Raw genomic sequence first — 22,623 nt, forward strand, 5'->3', positions numbered from 1 at the left:
TACTTAATAATTCAAGCTGATTATGACTGGAAAAGGATGATTCCTTGTTTTTATATTTTATTTCATTCTGGTCTTCTATTGAAGTTTTTGCATCTTCATTTTCTAATTTATTTCTAGTTTGACACTTATTTGTTGTATTATTTCCTATAAATTTCGGTTATATGTAGTCTATTTGAAGATTTAAATTAAAATTTTGCTTTAAATGAAAATTATTATAATTGAGTAGTATGTATATCTCTGTTGACTTTAAGACTCCACTACAGTGAACTTCTGCTTTATGACAGTAATCCATTCCAGAGATCCCATTGTATCATGAAAATATCATAATGTGAACATAATAATTCAATGTATTTTATTAATTCATTCTAATACATCAGAAGTTGAAATTTTCATGGTTAACTGTTTATACAATATATAATTTAATAATAAATTACTAAATGCACCTAAACCTCTTTTTACGCGATAGATACGTTCCTAAAAATGACGCATAAAAAGAACTACTGACTCCATAGAAAAAGTGAAGATTGGTTTCAAACCTGAAATATAAGCAAAATAATGAAAAAAAAACAAACCTTAAATTTGTTAGGATCATAAGATTTTTATTTACATTTCATGGAGAACACACATACATATAATGAATTTTAATAACTTAAAAAAAAACATTCATTTCAGTTGTTTGCTAAGGATTCTATAAAAAAATTATGTTATTCGCTATCAGTTTCTGACAATAAACATGAAAGCTTTCGTTTTCGTGAGACTGTAATATCACCAGAACTACTAGATAGGGTATTATCGTCATCGACTTCCGCCTCAACTTGTGGAATTCTTCTTGTCATATCTTGAACAAAAGTACCACTGGTTGTTTCAGGCATGAACTCAGTTATTAATCGCTGTGTTGATGCTTTAGATAAGTCGTGATATAATTCTCTGTATGAAGACATTAACAACTTAAGCTTACATGAAAACTTCCCAGCACGTTCTTCATTTAGATCATGTCAGGCAAAATAATTGCCTAAATTACTGGCCAGTTTAAGACCTTCTTTAATAATATCAGCAGTAAAAGTAGGATTATCTTGATCATTATCATTAACTTCTTTGCTTTCAGGAGTCTCAGAAACAATCTCCACTATTTCGTCTTCGCTAAGAGGTTTATCAATTAACAATTCTTCGATATCTGCCGACGTAAGATCATCGAATCCTTCTCTGCCAATTTCACATGCCAAACTTATTATATTGGGGAATTCTGCAGTATGATTGAAGGGAACAGGAGCATTCCCTTTAACACATGCTAGCCAAATAGCTTTCCAGCATGCATTCATAGTTGCTGGTCTCAATTCAAATAATGATAATCAAACCTGATCGATACAATCCATAAATGAAAATTTTTTTCCATACATCCATTACTGACAGTGTTTCATCATCATTTAGCTTGTTCAAAACGTACTGAAATGTTCGTCTGGCATAATATGTTTTAAAAGTCACAATTATACCCTGATCTAGAGGTTGTAGCGATGATGTGGTATTGGACGGCGGAAAAAAAAAACTGCACATTTGGGTGTTCTATAGCAGGATGACTGAGTGCATTATCAAGAATCAAAAGCACTTTAAATTTGAGACCCTTGTCATTCAAATAGCGTCTAACTTCTGGCACAAAATGTTTGTGGAACCACTCAGTGAAAATATCAATGGTCACCCAAGCTTTTTTGTTGGCCATCCAATGAACTGGCAATTTTTGAAAATCTATGCTTTTCATTGGGCCGTGGTCTTAATGATTGATTTATGAGCAGTGGTTTTAACATCTGATCTCCTAAAGCGTTTGAACAAAATAAGAGTGTTATGCAATACTTTGCTGCTTTGAACCCACCAACAGTTTTTTGCATTTTTGATATGTAAGTTCTGTTTGGCATTTTTTTCCAGAAAATGTCGGTTTCATCCATATTCCAAACTTGTTCACGAGTGTAACCTCCATCTTCAATTATTTTAGCAAGTTTTTGTGGAAATGTTTTAGCAACTGTTTCATCAGCAGACGCCATTTCACCTTTAATTTTTATATTATGAAGAGCATGTCTTTTAATAAACTTAGCCAGCCAACCATTGCTTGCATGAAATTCATATTTTTTCCTCGATTGAGATGAAGTATCTCACTGCAGTTTTTTAATCTATTCATAAAATCTCAATGCTGATTGCTTGATGGAATTTCTGTCAACTGGCATTTTTTTTTGTACATTATCTTCTATCCACATCACTAAAGCTTTTTCGGCCTTTTCTAGAATAACATCTCTTGTGTATGATGATAATTTTGCACTCGATTTTGTACCAGAACATACCACTTTTCTAATAGCCTCTTCATTTTTCTTTATAGATCTGATAGTTGATTCATGGACTCCAAAATGCTTACCCACAGCCGTCGCACCTTCCCCAGTTTGAAGATGATCTAAAATTTGAATTTTTATATCCAAGGAAACAGTTTTCCTTTTTTTTTTTTTTTTGGTTATCGGCAACATCATGTGAGGGCTGGATTAAAATCTTCGGTTAATGAAATGAAATTTGAAAATTACATATAGCTTACCATTTATTATTTCTTGGCAAAATTATTCATTTTATAACGCGATTTTTATTTTGATTTCACTTAAAAAATGCAAATGAAAAAATGCGGTAACTGTGTTATCTACTCAAACACCAAATTCAAGCTGCTAAGAAATGCTTTTTTACGCACAGTCAGTTATGTACTGTAATTCAGGGAATTCCCAATAAATGAAATTCGTAAGAATTTAGAATTTTCTTAATTGAAAAGAGAATGCAATTCTACAAAATTCTCAGAATTTTCTAGAATTTAGAATTTCTTAATTGAAACGAGAATGCAATTCTATAAAATTCTCAGAATTTTCTTGAATTAGGGATTTTTTCCTAACTTAGACTTTAGTTTGGTCACATAAAAGTGAATAAAAATCGTGTAAAAAAAAATTTTTTTTTGATATCCCAATTTGCGTAACTCCGAATTCGCGTAAAAAAAATTCGCATAAAAAGAGGTTTAGGTTTATGTATTTTCAATGAGCACTATGTACAATCATTTCAAGGAAAATAACCATTATCACTAAATAAAACACTGATTTTGAGTAAGCAGCTGAATCCCCCCCCATGAACATGGCCAATACCAATGTTTCTGTTGTATTAACCTACCTCACACACATTTTGGCTGATGCATTACAATCAGTCATTACTGTGTCAGCTGAAACACATGCATGAGATAGATTACTAATCACATCATAAAACACATATTTGAATCACACACTGAAACTTATTAATTGTTAATTTTATATATATATATATATATATATATATATATAGAAAGTATTTTACCTTGAGTATAATAAATGTTGATGATACCAAGCTATTTTAAACCTGGTTTTACTCCATTTCCCAAGTAAGCAAACTATTCTTAATATTTACCCTTAATGCAAAGCACATCTCTTGGAGGAGATGTATGATGCTATGTATTAAAGGCAAGGGGCCACTACCCAGACCGGTTTCGACCTTTATTGAGGTCTCATCAGTGGGAGCCAGGCTAGAAATACCAGAGAAGTAAGTCACAAGCAATACTTGCAGGCGCAAACTTGACTTACTTGTCTGTTTGCTTACTTGGGAAATGGAGTAAAACCAGGTTTAAAATAGCTTGGTATCTTTAACATTTATTATACCCAAGGTAAAATACTTTCTACATCTATCTCTCCTCCTGAGATTTTTATTTAATAAGGTTAAAACACCTTATGGTAACTTGTTCTGGTAAAATACTTATAAGCTCTGTATTACTAAAATCTTGGTATTTCTAGCCTGGCTCCCACTGATGAGACCTCAATAAAGGTCAAAACCGGTCTGGGTAGTGGCCCCTTGCCTTTAATACATAGCATCATACATCTCCTCCAGGAGATATGCTTTGCATTAAGGGTAAATATAAAGAATAGTGGTCAGAGCTTATCCACCTTTTACCATGAGTTGCCTTGGTCCTGCACTACGTGTGGGATCACCTAGACTTGCAATACTTGCAGACGCAAACTTGACTTACTTGTCTGTTTGCTTAGTTGGGAAATGGAGTAAAACCAGGTTTAAAATAGCTTGGTATCTTTAACATATAACATATATATATATAATCTCTCTCTTTCTCCCCCATAAGTTCTAGAACAGTTTCTCAGTTAAAGTTTTGATGGCCCTTCTCATTTTTTATGCTAAAATATAAATTAAATGTGTGCATTTCTATCATATTGCCTTGAATCATTTTGAATCTCTTTTCCTGTATGTTCTAGATTGGATTCATTTCATTTTAGTTCAGCAAATGCCATGTTGCTACTATAACTTGCAGACGATGGATTCTGATTTACATGTTAGCACCTACCAGAAAAAAGTGGATATTTATGATATTTATTTATTTATGTAAATATTTATGATATTTACATACATATTATAAATATTTGCATTTGACTACACTTACATTGATATTTATTAAGTGTAATCTTCATGTGCTAAGGTAACAATACGTCAGCGATGCTTGGTAGCAATAGTAATCAACTGTTTAGATTGCAGTTAGCAATTCCTGGGTATAGAAAACATAAGTTAAATTATTGTTTGTTTTTCCAATACTAGTACTATGGATAAAAAAAAAATAGTAATATTGCAAAGAAAATCAATAAAAATGGCTTAGCTTACCTCTTCGATTTTTGAAAGAAATCCAAATTATCCACCCTACAGCAAAACCCCAGGCAGTTCTGTGAATACCAGCATATAGCAAAGTAATAGCGAAACTAATATTGGTCCATCTTGCCTCTCGGAATGCATATAATCCATAGACAGAAGCAAAACCAAAAGATATCGAAATGGTCCACAAAATAATTGTTATCATCTAAAAATTTAACAAATATATAAATTTTTCTTCATTTAACAGCTCTTAAAATGTATTTTATTGCATTAGCAGTAAATTTTTATAATATATTTTTATTCCACAAAAAGTGTTGACGATGTGATTTAGTTCAGTATTTAGGGCCTTGTCGTTTGAACAGATTAGTTTAACCCTGTTGTATAGTGTTTTCACCACTCCATATTGTTGTGAGGGGGGGGGGGATTGTTAGTGAATGTACCTGCCTGTATGGGTGGGTTTTCTATAAACTGAGAAAACCAAGGTTCCATCAGGCTGGCAGGTGAACTAGTGTGTCTTGGAAAGGAAGGCTGTTGTTTTCCTCTTTTACCAGAGTGGACTTGATTCTGGGGTGTTGGTTGTTTAAGTGTGTTAAGAAGGAGAGGAGTGCATCAGAGCCATGTGGCCAAATAGCAAACACATCATCAATGTAGCGAAGCCATATAGTTGGTTTTTGTGGGGCAGAGGCTAAGGCTTTTTCTTCAAAGGTCTCCATTAAGAAATTGGCCAAGGGTGGGGAGAGTGGTGAACCCATGGCTGTCCCCTCTATATGTTTGTAGAATTTTCCCTGCCAAATGAAATAGCCCGAGTTCATTGTGAACTGAAATAGGGCTGAGATATCGGGAGGAAATATAGCTTCGATTAGCTCTAAAGTTTCCTTGAGTAGGACATTTGTGAATAAGGAGGAGATGTCAAAGCTGACCATTATGTCAGTATGTTGGAATGTAAGGTTTTCTATGCTGGCTTTGAAGTGGGCTGAGTTTTTTGTGTGTGATGGTGTGTTGCCAGTAAGTGTGTGAACGCTTTGGCCAAATGTTTTGCTAATTTGTATGTGGGGGAATCAATGCCATCCACTATGGGATGTAATGGCACATTTTCTTTATGTATTTTTGGGAGTCCATAAATATGGGGGGGGGGAGATATAGAGTTAAACGGTTTTAATCTATTAGTAACTTCTACAGGCCAAGAAGTGACCTTCTTAAGGAGCCTGTGAAGTTTTCTGATTTGTGAGTTGGTTGGATTGTATTCGAAAGGAAGATATGTAGCCCAATCTAATAGAAGAGCATTAAGCTTACCTGTGTAGTCCATTTGGTTAAGTACTACAGTTGCATTTCCCTTATCTGCTTTGGTGATAACTATTTCTTTATTATTCCACATTTCCTGCAGAGCTTTATACTCCTTATTGAATATGTTGGTTTTTGGTGGTCTTGCTTTGGAGAGGACACAAGCTACCTTCCTTTTGAAGATGGCAACATGACGTTGCCGAAATATCGGAAATATTTATTAAAGTGTAATTTAATTTATATTCTTATGTACGTTGTAAATTCTTTAAGTAATTTAGTAAGCCATATTGTATGACAGTACAATAAAGCATCAGTATGCTAATATGTTACATCAACTTATATATATATACACACACATACGTTGTCAATTCATTAAGTCAGTGTTTTTCAAACTTCAGATATCCGTGGACCCCTTCTTAAATTTTCATTATTACCAAGTACCCCCTAATTAAATAATTAAAAAATAAATGCATCAGTTAATTAAAAATTAATTAATTAAAACAAATAAATTAATTTACCATTAATAAATTAATTAATTAAAACAAATAAATTAATTAAAACTAATAAATTAATTTAAAATATTAAAAAATTAAATATTTATTTTATTTGCATTTATATGTTCATGTAAACAAAAAATATGATTTATTTTTAATAGAACAAACTTTATAAAGATACTATAAAGTTTTACTTACTTGAAATAATTTATTATGAATGAGAGGAGTGAAATTGCTTATGGTGAGATAAAATTTCAGCAAAATTTGGCTCTATAGTTGTTAATTTCAATCTCAGATGTGGTTCGACATCTATAATGTGATTCCTCTTCTTCGTCTTAATATCTACAAAGGCCGAAAATCCAACTTCACACAGATATAAACTTGGAAATAGAAAAATGAATCTTAGAGCTTTATCTGTTAATTTAGGAAATTCATTCTGTATTTGTAGCCAAAATGATGATAACGTAATCTCGCTGTATTTATTTTTTAGGAAACCATCAGAAGCTAGTTCTAAAAGTTGTTCTTCTTCTATTGATGATAGACCCTTTGGCGTAAATTTGTTTTTATTGAAAGGGTATCTTATCCACTCAATATTAATGTCCAATTCAGGGAAATACTTTTCTAGATTCATTTGTAAGCTTTTTAAATGCTGCATGATAGTAATTTTCACATCATCATCAATTTGTTCGTTTGAACTTGCGAGCAATTCACGAAGCGATGGAAACATGTCAAATTCTTCATTACCAACCCGCTTTTGCCATAACTTCATTTTTGCCAATGTGGTGTTCACTTTATCTTGGACATGAAATATAGAAATTTCCTTGCCTTGTAAAGATAAATTAAGACTATTTAATACAGTAAATATATCTGCCAGGTATGCTTATTGACTGAGCCATTTCCAATTATGTAAATGCTTTTTCAATTCAAACTTTTCATCAAGAAAAACTTGTAGTTCATTCCGAAGTTCAAATAAACGAGTAAGGACTTTTCCACGAGAAAGCCAGTGAACATCGGTATGGAAAAGAAGTTGTGTATAGTTGCTTCCCATTTCTTTGCAAAGTTGAGAGAAAAGTCTGGCATTTAGAGGACGGCCTTTAATATAATTTATGATTTTTACAGCTTCATCAAGAACTTTTCTTAGGTCTGTAGACACCATATGTATGGCCAAAGCCTCCCTGTGTATGTGTGTCGACTTTGCATTTGGTGCAACAGCTTGAATCCTTGAAACAAGCCCTGTTTTAGATTCGACCATGGATTTCGCTCCATCCGTGCTTATTCCAACGCAAATTTTCCAATCAAGCTTGTTTTGATGCATAAAGGTATTTATACTGTTGAATATTTCTACTTCTGTTGTATGTTCTGGCAAGGGTTGGCAATATAAAAGGTCGTCATGAATTTTTTTCATACCTAACAAACACTAGAAGATTTGCTAAATTTGTAATGCCGGTGGATTCATCTACCTGCAATGCATAATAATGAATCTTACGTATATCGGATAACAATGTTTGTTTTATATTTTCAGCCATTTCAGTGATTCTTCGATGAACGGTACTATTTGAAAGGCAAATCCGATCAAAAGATCTTTTTTGTATTATCTCTGATCATAATTTCCGCTATTATTTTTGCTGCAGACTTGACCAAAGTTTCACCAATTGTTTCCACTGCACCACTTTTTGCTATTAATAGCAACACACACATGATATGAAGCTTCTAAAGCCTTCATGTTTTCACCTCCTGACACGATCGACATCACTTTTTGATATTCTTTTAAATTTTTTAGTTTATTTTGAAAAAATTCGACAGGTTTGTCCTTGCATTCGTTATGTTTCGATTCAAAATGGCGATTTAAATCACATGGTTTCATGCTTTCATTTTTTTAAAGTTTCACTGCAAATTACACATAATGGAATAGGTTCCTCTTCATTTCCCGTCTATGAGAATCCACATTTCAAGTAATTTATATCGTACTTACGAAGTTTTCTCATTTTCTTCCTAGTTGGTTCTTTAGAGATGTCAGATGACACACACTTATCAATTTCAGTTGATCCAGATGCAATATCAACATTTTCTTGTTGCTAACAGCTACTTGTATCTACTATGTTCCTCTCTTTTGCGCATTTTAAAAATCCAGTCTTTAACCAGTGATCCATACTTAAGAATTTGAAAGCTAAAAAAAATTACCATATTTAGCGAACAGTCCTTCAACAAATGGTTAGTGAAAGCAGAACTCGAAACAGACAGCAATGGTAGGCCAGTAGAGATAAAGCAGCTATGAAGACGTTCATATGATTGGTGTGGTATTAACAAGATCGCGCTACTAATTGACAAAGGCAGGCTGACAGTTCAGTTGGAATGCTAATTCTCTTCAACTGAATTCCTTATATAATATCTGAAACACATTCACTATATATTTCTTAGTTTTAACACGTTCACTCAAACAAAACCATACGTTGCCGGTGCACCATATGGTTTTGATTGTCTACTATACAGCATTTTATGTGGGAGGGGTCATGTGATTCATTAGTTAGTAGTGATGTTTTTATCCCGGTTGTCTCTAATTGCACTTTTTATTGAGAAACATATTACACAGCCTGCAGATGTCTCTGTACCTTATTCAGTGATACAATAGGAACGTTTCACAATCTCAAACTTAAATTTTATTCCATGTGTTAATGATGCATAGCCGAAAATTGCCACGGACCCCCCTGAAGACCTTTCGCGGACTCCCGGAGGTCCGCGTACCACACTTTGAGAAACACTGCATTAAGTGATTTAGTAAGCCATATTGTATGACAGTACAATAAGGCATCAGTATGCTAATATGTTACATCAACTTATATATATATATATACATGTTTTTAAAAAAATCCAAGAACTAATTAATTAATTAATATAAATTTTTGTTGTTTGTTTTTGTCTGTAAATTGGATATATTCCCTTGGCTATATTGTCTGTCTTGCAGAATGAACAACCAAAGTTTACTAACTTTTTATAACAAAGTGCCTAAAAGGAATAACGGGATTTCACATAGAACTGTTATGCAAACTGGAACAAATGGGGATGGATATGAAACTGGATACAAGGGTGATTCATGGGCAGATACAAAAAGTAGTATATGGAGGAGCAGAATCCAGGAGAAAGCAAGTGACTAGTGGTGTGCACCAAAGCTCTATGCTCAGACCACCGCTGTTTAATTTGTACATAAATGATATATGAAATAATTCAAAATAATTCAGTTGTTTGCTGATGATGCAAAGTTAGGTAAGGTAATAATTAGTCAAAGTGATGTAGAGAGCTTGCAGGACAATTTAAATAGGCTGACAGTATGGGCTAAACATAATGGATTTTGATTTAATGTGGAAAAGTGTAAAGTTATGCATTTTGGGTTAAAAAGATTACAATCTGTGTATCGCACTGAGGGAAATGTACTCCAGAAAATTGATGAAGCCAGGGATTTAGGGGTAGTAGTAGTAGTAGAAAGAGAGTTGAAGTTTAGAGGTCATATTACTAAGTCAGTCAAGGTAGCTCACAAGATTATTGGTTATTGAAGAACACACTAACAAGCAGAGATAAGGTAGTTATTCCTCTTTATAAAGCCTCGATATGACCACATCTGAATTACTGTGCTCAGGTCTGTTCACTTGAGTTTCTGGGGAATGAGGAAGTGGTGGAAAGGATCCAAAAGCAGATGACCAAGATGGTGACTGGTCTGTGGAATGCTCTTTATGAAAATAGACTGAAGGTTTGTGGGTGGCAAAAGTTGGTTGATAGGCAAAAAAAAAAAAAAAGGGGGGGGGGATATGATAAAAACAAAGATAACAGGATTTTACAGGATTGATGCAAGGGAAATGTTTCAACACTTGGCTAGAGGTAGCAAAACAAGAGGTCATCCCTGGAAGTTGGATAAGAGTGTGAGGACTAGATTTTTCCTTAACAAGTGATAGCGACGGGTTAGGTGTAATAGCGATAGTGTGTGATAATGCAATTGGCATAGTTAGTGTTGAAAGTGGTGTGCGTAACTATATGAATGATATGGTGGAAAATGAAGAGAATGACCAAATGGTAATGGAAATGATAGTGCACTTATGTGGAGATCTTCACAGAACAAAACATGAGATTGAGTGGTTGGAGCAATGCCTGGTGGATGATATAACACAGAAGCAAATGAAAGAGGGAGAGAAAGCACAGCATCAAAGAGTGAAAGCATGAAAATAAAGATCGGGTTTTGTATGGTGATTCACTGATATGAGGAGTCCTTGAGGAGAATATGATGAAATTGTGTTTCAAAGGTGATGCAGAGATCCTGCAAGAAGACTTAAACAGACTAGCAGTATAGGCAAAGGGAAATGGCTCCCAATATAATGTGTGTGGCCATGTGTAAGGTGATGATACACTTTGGGAAGAGACAGAAGCTGTGTACTATACTGATGGAACTGAACTGATGAAGCAAGGGACTTGGGTGTGACTGTGAACAGGGAGTTGAGGTTTAGAGGGCATATTACAAAAGTAACCAAAACAGCACATCAGATTAGATAGTTGTTGAAGAACACTTTAACAAGCAGGGTAAAATAAGTTACTGTTCCCCAATATAATGCTTTAATACAGCCACATCTCAACAGATTCCTTGGTGATAAAGAAGCTGTGGAGAGGATTCAGAGGTGAGTGATAAAGACTGTGGCAGGTCTGTGGAATGTTCCCTATGAGAACAGATCAACAATCTGTAAGCTTCAAAAATTAGCTGATAGGTGAAAAAAAGAGGAAAAATAATAGAAGCATTTAAGTTATTAAAGAGGTTTTATAGAATTGATACTAAAACATTTTTCGGTATATGGCAACAAGAGAGAGAACAAGGGGGTCACCAGTGAAAGTTGTGTAAGAGTGCGGTTAACAAGAGTACGAGTATTGGACCTAGATTTTTTGCTTGGAGGGTGGTGAATGGGTTGCCAGAGGTGGTTGTGGGTGCTTTATCAGCAAATGAGTATAAAGAGAAGTATGACAGGTATTGTGTGAATGATGGCTAGTGTGTGTGTGTGTGTGTGTGTGTGTGTGTGTGTGTGTGTGTGTGTGTGTGTGTGTGAATAAATGGATCTCCCATGAGTCTTCTGATGCCATGGAGATACTTGTATAAGAATAACACTAGTAATAAAAAGATGCAAATAGCAGTCTGTGGATAGGAGGAAGAAGGATGATATGACGGAAAAATGGCAAGGGGTTGTTATAAGGTTAATATTGAAGAGGGTTTTCATAAAATAGTGGGAGAATAAGGGTCATCCCTGGAAGCTGTATAAGGTGTGGGTAAGGGAGTGAGAAACAGGTTTTCTGCATGGAGAGTTGTGAATGATTGTAATGCATTGCCTGAGAGTGTGAGAATTTGAATGTATTTAAGGCATGGTATGATGAATTGTGTGTATGACAAAGGGATCTCTTGCGATGAGTCTTTGATTCCATGACAGTCTCAGGATGATGATAATAATAAAGTCTTTTCTCTTTTGATGTATTGTGTAATAATATCTATCATCTGTTTGAAATTCATTATTTTAATAAACTTCTTGTTACTAAATCACCTAAATATTTTAAAAATCATGCAACACAACTGAATTCATAATAATAATAATAAAAGACAATCACACTTTCAGTGCATGTCAAGTTATTTTAAACATTTGAAGGTTTGTAGTTTTAGCTTACTTTTTTACATCACTGCATGATTTTAAAAAGCATTACAGTGGGATATCATACAGAGTAATGAAAATTATCTACCACTTAGATAAATTACCCTTCAGCTACAGTGGGACTTAAACCTGCATTAATTCCAAAGCAGAGACAATGTCCACTTGCCCTCCCCCTCTTTCCCCAAATCCACGTTGATATGTATAGTCACAAGAGAAAAAAAGACACGTAATTTAAGCCTCTACACATTCATAATTAGACAATAACTTATGCCTACATATACTGCAGCCAGTCTATATAAGTCACATTTTTGCAAAAGAGTGTGATAAAAATTCATAAATTAATTTAAAAATTAAAAAAATACAGAATGTTAAAGTCTTAAATAAAGTGAAGATTATTCAAACACATAATATCTGAGCACATATTGTAAAATTCAGTGTCATTATAATTCCAAGTACCCTAAATCTTATATTAGATTAAATGTATATTAATAACTACACATTACCTATTACTTACTGGTCGAAGTGTTATATCAGGCCTTTTTCTGACTGTATATCCCAAAAGGATTCCAATAAAATAGGGACCAAAATGACTATAAGTCTGAATATAAACCAACGAACAGTAGTCATACAGAGTTCTGAAATAAGTAAGAAACTTTATGGTAAAGTCTTAAGAAATCATACATCAGAAAATTTTATGCACTGCTAATCTTAAAAATGATTGCATTTAACAATCTTTCAATGTAATGAGTCCAAACAATGAAATTTTATGTACTAACTAGTTAAAAAGCTATGTTGCTAAGTAGATTGCAGAGGCTTTACTGTTATTTCCTGGTATGTTTAGGAAATTCAAAGACATCAAATTGTGCCTAATGTAAAGGGAATATGAGCTACAAATCAAAGAATTTGTAGCTTGTATTCCCTTTAATGTCATCATACTCCTCAATATTCTACTCTTCATATGCCTCAATTCTGCACTTGTTTCGAGCTGTAGTGAAATGAGAAGCTGGAGTTTTTGATTTTAGCCACAGAGCATATGCTGTATTTTTTCATGAACTGCAAAGGCAAAATGTTTAGGGAACCAGGGCTTAGATAAGGAACAAGGGTTTACAGCTGAGTGAAGAATTTAAGACTCTCTCCAGTGAGGATTATTTCATTTATTAATTCAGTGCAGATGTTTAGGTCAGGAGAGCAAAAACTGATCTGACCACAGATCAGTTTTTGCTTAGTTGGTACAATATAGTGCCAACTAGGATACGAGAACGAGATTGGCTGGGAGGAGAATGAACTGTAGAGAAGGAGACTTGGATAAGATTGTGATTAAAGTTGTGAAGAGGAGAACAGTGTCTTTGGAGGGAGAGCTAGTTAAGAAAAAATCCAGAGCATGGAAGAATGATGAGGATTGTCTGATATTCATAGGTTAATTATTTGTTATAGATCATGATTGATGGTATCCTCTCCAGTTTCACAGATCAAGGTGGAAGAGAAGCTGAATATGGACATTAAAGTTTCCTAGTAAGCCCATCTCATGATTTGGGTATTTGTATAAAATCAACTTTTAGTGATAAGTAGTCAAAAAAAGAAAAAAGAAAAAAAGAGCAACATGACTGAGTTAGGGAAGTGGTAAAGACAACAAATGAAGGCTATAAAGTGAGGTAAGGTATGCCAGAACACAGAACAAAATGAAAGCAGGGATTCTAGGTTGGATAGCCTTTGGCAAGGGATATCAGATTTGATGAAAGCACATGTTACTCCCTTTTTGTGGAATGCAGCATGCAAGGGATAGTTATGGTAATTGAGGTGGGCTATAGTTGTGGAGGATGCTAATTTGGGTTCAGTTAGGAATTGTAAATGACGGTGTATATCATTAATGCTTATACCGATGCCTCACATATTGGTAAAGTAGATGTGAAATGTTTTTAATTGTAATAAATTCTGGTATTATTTGGTATATTTTTATTATTTTTGCAATTTTTTTGTTGTATTTCTTATATTTTTTGTTATTTTATGAGAAGATTTGTTTTACATTCTGCAGTTAAAAATGCTAGTATTTGCTTGACTGTCTTTCATGTAAGAGTTGTTGATTCATGAAAGTTAAAGAGCAGGGCATGCAGCTGAGATGGGGAATTTGTGAAAATAACTCCCACATTTGGAGTGCCCAGACCTCAGTCCAAGTGTAGCTTGGTCTCATCTGTGCATGACCTGGCAGAGTAAGTAAGTAGCAGCAGCAGCAAGATTGTTCACTAGCTGATGAGAAGCCTCCAACAGATGCATTACTATCATGATTGGTCTCATGCACTATCTGACAGCAAGCCTGCAGAAGGCTGTTTTACCATTGTATCCTCAAATGGAATGGAAACCAGTCCTTGGTTCAATAATAAAGTGCATATAGAATACCCAGTAAGGCCATCGCCCACATTAAATGTGGTAAGAAGAGGGGGATGGAAGCTAGAGATCCACTTTGGAGATGAATTACTGCAAATTCATACTTTTTTGGAAGTATGAATTGGCAGTAACCAATTCATACTTCCAAAAAAGCAGAAGGATGGTGGTTTTTGCTGGGTGTTGGCATATCTTCTAACTACGGAAGATATGCATTTAAGGCAACAAATACTTGCTTTGTCAAAGCCCAATTTGTGGAAACAGGCCATGACATATTTGCAATTATCTTCATTTCACTCTGCATCTGCCTCATCTCTTGCGTCATCTTCACCAATTTAGCTTTCAAATCTTGCATCATTTTTTTGCTATCATTCACTCTCACTATTTTAATGTGTCACACAAGCTTGATCCCTGTCAACCACGCTCACCATCTTACCATGTTAGAAAGCACTCTACTATCCAACATCATTATCACAGACTTTATCATCAATCAAACTTTTTTCCTTGCTATCACTTCCACACACACTTTCTGAACTCCTTTCTGTTATTCATCATCTTCATATAAATATCCATGAAATTTTCACACATACATACTACATCAACAGCACCATACCATTTTTAAAAAATCAACACCATTTACTTGTCTTTTGTGCTGACCTATGCAACAATCTAACTTTCATTGCCATTTTGTATCAGAGCACTAACAAGAAACAATGAATTTAAAGTAATACTGCCTAAGAAATTTAACCAAATGCCATGTTCCATACTCAAAGATCTCACAGCAACACTCAATCTACAAATTAGACAATATCATCATCATTATCAAATTCCTACCATGTACGCTCAAGGGGTGTACAGGATATGATAGTACTACACGAAAAATTTACATCATTACTAACTTCCTATCTACAATTTTCCTCCAAATCAGTCTGTTACTTGTCAAGACTCCAACATTATCAGATCTTATATTTCTATCGTCTAAGGCACTTAATGAGATAGAAATTAGACCATCAATGAGATGGATGGATGGCGTGTGTGGAGTGACTGATCTTCAGAGAGTTGAGGCTGCCAGAAAAGCAAACAACAGGACTACAGTGCGAGGCCTAGTATGGAACATCATCAAGCATCGGAGTGACCATATGGCATCTGTAGATGCCCAGTGAATATAGAGAGAAGGCACTTTGGACCGTATCAATCCACCTATATCTTGGTCTTCCTCTGGGTTGTTTTCCTGCCAACCTGGCAGAGAACACTTGTTTTGCTAATCTTTCCTCGCCCATTCTGTCTAAGTGACCATACCACCTGAGATTAGCTCTGCTAACGCATTCCTGGATGCTGACAATGTTAAGTTCTTTCCTAATATCCTTATTTTTAATATGATATTGCCAGTGATGCCATCTGTTCATGCCTCTAATCTTTCTCATATCTTTGGTCTCTAGTTTTTGGTCAAGTGTTTTACTTCTGACCCAGCTCTCAGATCCATAAGTTAAAACTGGCTTGAACATTCTCTTGCATATAGCTAATTTAGTGTTCCGACTAATTTCTCGTTATTCAATGTGAATTTATTCAACTGACTTCTTACCATACCAGCTTTGTTGATTCTGTTGTCTATTTCCATATTTAATTTACCATCTTCAGTGAAAATCGTGCCTAAGTAGCTGTAATGTTTTACTTGTTCCACAGGTTCTCCGTTCACAACACAGGTGACATTTTCAATGATTCTGCCTATTTCCATTGTCTTTGTCTTTTTATTGCTGACCTTCATACCATATGTATTACAACAGTTATTCAATTTAGTCAGTGAATCTTGCAGACTTGTAGTAGCTGATTTATTTAGAAGTATAACATCATCCGCATAAAGCAAAGAGCTGATATTAACATCTCCAATTCTGATATCATGTTTAATGCCACTTTCCTTCATAATGTGATCCATATAGATAATGAATAACATAGGGGATAATATACATCCATATCTCACACCAGATTTAACATTACACCATCTTCCTGTACTTCCTTCAATTCTAACTGCTGATTTACAACTCAAATAAAGACTAAGTATGGCTTGATATAATGCTCCATTGACACCATATAACAGTGTTTTGAATAGCTTCTCTCTTGGCACCTTGTCATATGCCTTTTCCAAATCGACAAAACTTAAACACAGATCTTTGTTATATTCCCATGCTTTCTCGACTATTTGTCGTAAAGGGAAGATCTGATCCTGACAGCCTCTATTTGGCCTGAATCCAGCTTGTTCTTCACCAAGCTTTTCGTCCACAATTCTTCTCAACCGTTTCTCAAGTATACTTACATAGATCTTGCCAGGAACACTCAGTATGGAAATACCTCTGTAATTCTCACATTCAGTTTTATTTCCCTTTTTATATATGGGTACTATGAGAGCTCTACTCCAATCATCAGGAATTCGTCCCTCTGTCCAGGCATTCTGAACTATGCAGTGCAGCCACAGTAAGACTTTTATACCACCATACTTCAGCATTTCTGGTCGAATATTATCTACTCCTGCTGCCTTTTTACATTTCAAGTCTTTGATGGCTTTTTCTACTTCAAGTATGGATATGTATTCTTGGCTGCATGCCTGGTCAGTGTTTTTTACCACTGTGCTGTCATCACTGCTTGTTTCATTTAGCAGTTTTTCAAAGTAATTACTCCATACCTCAAGGATATCTTTTTCTCCCGTTTTCATGTCACATTTATCATCTCTAACTCCTTTTACAGCACTCTTTTCTCCATTCCTAAACTTCTTCAACAACCTCCAGAATATTTTGCCACCTTCTTGATATTTATTTTTTATGTTCCTGCCAAAGTTCTCCCATGACTTTTGTTTAGTTAGTTTTACACAGTGTTTAGCTTTCTTACATTTGTCTCTGTATTCTCTAAGAGCACAAACAGACTTATTTAGCAGGAACTTTTGATATGCTTTCTTCTTTTCTTACACTGCCTCTTTAACTTCCTGTGTCCACCATGGAGTTCTAATTTTTCAATCCTTGCTGATAACTTAACCACATGCCTTTCTAGCTGAATCAATGAGGGTTTTCTTCAAGGGTTGTCACTGAATCTCCAAGGTTTGGTTCCTGTTCTCAAACTCTTTCATTTTTTCTTCAATAATCTTTGTGTATTTTAGTCTACAGTTCACATCTGAGAGCTGCTCAACTTTTATTTGCTTTAAAACTTTCTTACATGTTATTCTTTTCAATATGAAATTCAATTTTATCCTGCTCAAGACTAAATAGATCACTTCCAATTTCAAATCCTCTGTACACTCTGGTGTCCTGCACCAGGGAGAAAACATCACTATCGACAATAACATATTCAATGAAACTTTTCTTATTCCTTGCCTCTTCTCTCCATGTGAATTTGTGCACATTTTTATGTTGGAACATGATATTAGTAATAACCAGTCCATGTCCTGAGCAGAAATCCAACATCACACATTAAATATAAAATTTACTTACGAATGCTTCTATAGCAATAAGAATTGTTTCATTGATGCAATCCATTCAAAAGTTTGGACAGAAGACTGAAAACAATCATCCAATAAAGAGAATGAGGCATATAAATTATGTAGATCATTATATTATTTGGAATGTTACATAGACTTCTGCCAATACAAGCTGGCCTAGATTTACAGATAGGTTAAATTCTGAAGGACCAGCCATATGCAAAAATTTACATAAGTCAGATTGACCTCTGAAGCTGATAGAAGTTTACTGTATAAGATAGAAATTTTTATAATGTAATGTTAAGTGCTCAAAAAAATGTAAAATTTAAAACAAACTTTACTGTATATGGCATAATTTAATTAAGAAGATTCTAAATTTAAAACATAAGTTTAAAACAATTTAAAACATTTATGACAATGGATTTCAATGAGTTGAAGCTTTAAAATGTTCATTAATGTTAGCTCATCCTTACTGATTGTATTCATATTTAATGGGGACAACTGAAAGCCACATCATTGGCTTGCAATGCCTTGATTACCTTCATTTCTTAATGATATACATTTTCATCTCAAGATCAATCATTATATTTATGAATGGATGCATGACACTTATTACTTGATCTTTTACTTCCATTATTAACCCTGTAAATCACAGTAAAACAAAAACAAAAAAAAATACAAGAATACCATAGTTATCAACTCAGTAGTGACTTCAGAAAACGAATGAGTCTGTTGTTAGTTAGATAATACATTGCAACACATAGTCTTTTAAACATTCAGTTTCTCTGGAAGTTTTGCATAGATTATTGCATATAAAGTTTCATTTGATTTCCTGATATTGTCTGTAACTCCAGATCAGCATAAGGTGGATCTATGTAAGTCAGGGACTGCCTATACTGCATAGGGAATCCATATCAGAATGTGCTTAAGAAAAATAGAAAAATCACATCCCTGAAATCAATGTTGATTTCATCTTAAATGAAAGAATTACCAGAAATATTAATTACAATTTTGTTTAAATCAATTTGAAAAACAGGTTGACTAAATTAGTTAATTTGTTTTCATTCCTATTAAATCTGAATTAAATTCATTTAATTCAGATCTAAATGAATTTAAAGAATATATCTGATATAAAGAATATATATGAACATTAGTATAGCCAGTTTAATTTTTTCAGCCCAGCTGATTACATTATGAAACTAAGTATCTTCTTTAAAAGAAAACTGCATCTCCTATGGATTATAAACTCTCTTTTGTTACAGTGGAGAAACTAGCAGATAAATGGAATAAGATGCTGGAGGGTATTGTGAGTGCAGTCAGCGAATGACCTTACAGAAAAGTGTGACAAACAAAATGATAGCTACAGCAGATCTTTTATGTAAGTCTGGCAACTCCATGTTTGCTAATAACAATAATGATAATATACACATGATACTTTATCTATACTTACTGTGATTTGAGAACACCTATGATGAATGCTGGAGGAAAGTTTTTGAGGAAAGTCACAGCAGCAGTGCTTAATGCTCCTCCCAGGATGAGCAAAACATTTAGACTAATTCCAACAGTTGGCCACCTGTTTTAAAAAAAATGTACATATTATATATACATACACACACACACACACTGTACATGCATGTGTAACTGAACTCCTTTTGGTGTGTGTGCATTTTCTTCCCCCACACTCAGAAAGGTGCTATAGATTTGCAAATAACCTTTCGTGGGCAGGAGCAACATAAGAAAAATGCTTATGAAGCAGTACAAAATTAAGATTCCTGGTTAAAGGTAAAATGTTTATCCAACATAATATGAAATCAGACAAGCAAACACTTTTTTTGTAGATGTATTCTTGTTACACCAGTCAGTCTAATAGAAGAATGAATGAAGCCAGTCTTTTGTGAAATTTTCTCCCCCCACTTGGATGGCAGCTTACTGAGAGTAAACTGACATTGATGCATGATGCATGATGAGGAACTCCCAAATCAGAAAGTATTTAGCCCTCATTCTTATTATTATTGTTCAGGATGTCCATGGAGTCACAAGACTCATTGTGAGAGGCTGATGTTAGACAACACAAAGTCTATTATACTATTCCTTGTTCACTGTTCAGAGCTTGCCAGGAAATGTAATCCACAGTCCAGCCACCCTCCATACAAAAAAGCCACTTTTCATCCTCTTATACCTCTTTTCACAACTTCTAGGGATAGTCTCTTGTACTTATTCCTTCCCCTTTTTCTATTATATGAATGATCTCCCCCAATGTCAATTCTAAAAATAGCTCTCAACAGTTGAAATTTCTGAAATATCCTCTTTGTGTTCTATTCATCAAGCCAGGCAGTCCACATGTCTCAATCTATCCTCTGAACTAACACTGTACAGTCTTACTATCATTTTTGTTATCTGCTTCTGCACCCTCTCGAAGGTAATTTATCTCCTTCAATCTCAGTGATTAAATCTGAGTACAATAATCCAGATGTGGTTTGATCAGGAGTTTATATAATGGAATTACCACTCTTCTATCTCTGTGGATCAATGCTCCACTCAGTATGGCAGCAATCCTCTGAGTTACATTCATCACCTTTGCAATACATCCCCCTAACTTCAAATTTCTACCAGTCATCACTCTACAATCCTTTTCCCCCTCCCCTTCTTCTAGTATGTTGAAAGTTTTTTCATTTGGTTATATTATAAATTAAAGATGCCAAGAAATTATATTCTTGGTTTCATTCTTTATCCAAGTGTAAGCAAACAAAGTTTGTATGTGAAGTAACATCACGACTGGGCCTACTTGTATATAGAGACTAATGGCTTCACATCAGTTGCCTTAGCATCCCATAATGCAATGCACACATCCTTATGGACATGAATAATACTATGCATTATGGGAAGGGCCACTACGCAGAGTGCTGAACCTTTATTGAGGTGAAAAAGTAAAGGGTGCTCATCATAGGCCTATAGTAGTTAGTATAGGGTGCAAGAGAGTCTGATAGCATTAGGAAAAAGAAAAGACAGATAGACAGTATGAGAGATAGAAAAAAGGCCTTGGGCCTTTTATATTATCATATAGCCAAAAGCTATCAGTTTTCCTTTTTCACCAATCTCATGCAGATGAACAACACCAAAAGACCAATTGAAACTAAAGTGCAAAGATGCCTGATACCCAGGTGGTTAGCCTTATCTTAGTTAAACCACCTTGAGTTGACCTTCTCTGTCTACAATTGCTCTCCAGTCATCCCTGCAATTGACTATAAGACCACATTGAATTAAGAGGATGGAACTATTTAAAAAACTTCTCGTAGCAAGAATAGACAGAATTTTATCTCCCCCTGGTGAATATTGTATAATGTGAGTGGTCTACACCATCTAGTCAAAAATTTGATATCTCCTAGAATGCTTCTTTCTAAATAAGAAAATTGTCTGACTGAACAATAAAATTTCTACAATACAATATTATAAAGCATTTGGATGTCATATTACTGATTTTTAAATTCATGTTTCTTTCTAACCTTCCATAAATGGTATTTTAATTCATTAATTATAAAAATCAAAATTCTCTTCCCATTGCTGACAGGTACTGCAAAAAAAAAATAACATGTTCTGTTGTAAGCAATGGAATGCCCAATACATTACATAATCTGTTCCAAATACGCAGGGCCAAAAAGCAACTGGAGAATGCATGTTCTACTGTTTCCAATCGGTAAAAGATGTCACAGAGACTGGATCTCCAATAACTTGGGACTTGAACATCTTGGGATGATGATGATGATGATGATGATGATAATAATAATAATATCAATACCTGAGGTAGAAAAATACCATTAAAAGCTGGAAATATTTCATTTATTATTATTATCCTAAGACCCCATGGAGTCAAAAGGACTCATCTAGCAGGTCCCTTTGTCATACACACAACTCATCATACCATGCCTTAAACACATTCAAATTCTCTGCAGACACCATACTCTCAGATAAAGGCATTTCAGTCATTCACAACTCTGCATGCAAAAAAAACCTGTTTCTCACTCCCTAGTTCACTTCCTTATACAACTTCCAGGGATGACCTCTTGTTCTCCCAACATTTTACAAAACAAATTCTTCAACGTTGATCATAACATTGATCATATAACAACTCCTTACCAACTTTTATGTCTGTATCATTTCATCCCTCTTCCTCCTATCCACTAGACTGTAAATTGCATCTTCTCAACCTTCCCTCATATTCAACATCACAGATATCAGAAACTACCTTAGTCACCTCTGGACCCTTTCCAACATGTCATGAAAACCAGGTGACCAAATTTGTGCAGTAATCCACATGTGGCCTACTCAAGGACTTCTACAATGGAACAAGAATCTCCTTACTTCTAAAAGTCAGTGTCCTCTGCATCATTCCCAGAATTCATTGTGTTGTCCTCACAATTTTGACAATGTGTCCTCTAAATTTTAGATCCTTATCCACCATCACCGCAAGATCTCTTATTTTCTCCACCTCCAACAATATATTCCCACCAAGCGTAAATTTTACATCCCATCTTTGTTTTCCAAATTTTAAAATCTTACATGTTGCAACATGGAACAGGTATCCCCACTCCCATGCCCATTCAATCAATCTATTCTTCTTGTAAGGCCAAAACATCTGCTTTACATCATC

General features: G+C 34.6%; 1 protein-coding gene across 3 annotated transcripts in view; it reads right to left on the reverse strand.

The window, feature by feature from the left end:
• The window catches only part of LOC150098036 (nose resistant to fluoxetine protein 6-like), a 202,238-nt gene that overhangs the window by 33,946 nt on the left and 145,669 nt on the right, over positions 1 to 22,623 (reverse strand). For 2 of the 3 annotated variants that reach the window (XM_090406345.1, XM_090406346.1), the window contains exons 11-13: positions 19,426 to 19,548; positions 12,648 to 12,768; positions 4,702 to 4,894 (exon numbers count right to left, since the gene is read on the reverse strand). In XM_090406345.1, the coding sequence (XP_090262471.1) occupies positions 4,702 to 4,894; positions 12,648 to 12,768; positions 19,426 to 19,548 (437 nt within the window). Of the gene's footprint in view, positions 1 to 4,486; positions 4,589 to 4,701; positions 4,895 to 12,647; positions 12,769 to 19,425; positions 19,549 to 22,623 lie in introns of all 3 variants that reach the window. The other variant, XR_016549590.1, reaches the window with a different exon arrangement.

The sequence above is a fragment of the Typopeltis vanoorti genome, chromosome 16 (assembly GCF_054136105.1).
Source record: "Typopeltis vanoorti isolate ZY-2024b chromosome 16, IOZ_Tvanoo_1.0, whole genome shotgun sequence".
Lineage (NCBI taxonomy): Eukaryota > Metazoa > Arthropoda > Arachnida > Uropygi > Thelyphonidae > Typopeltis > Typopeltis vanoorti.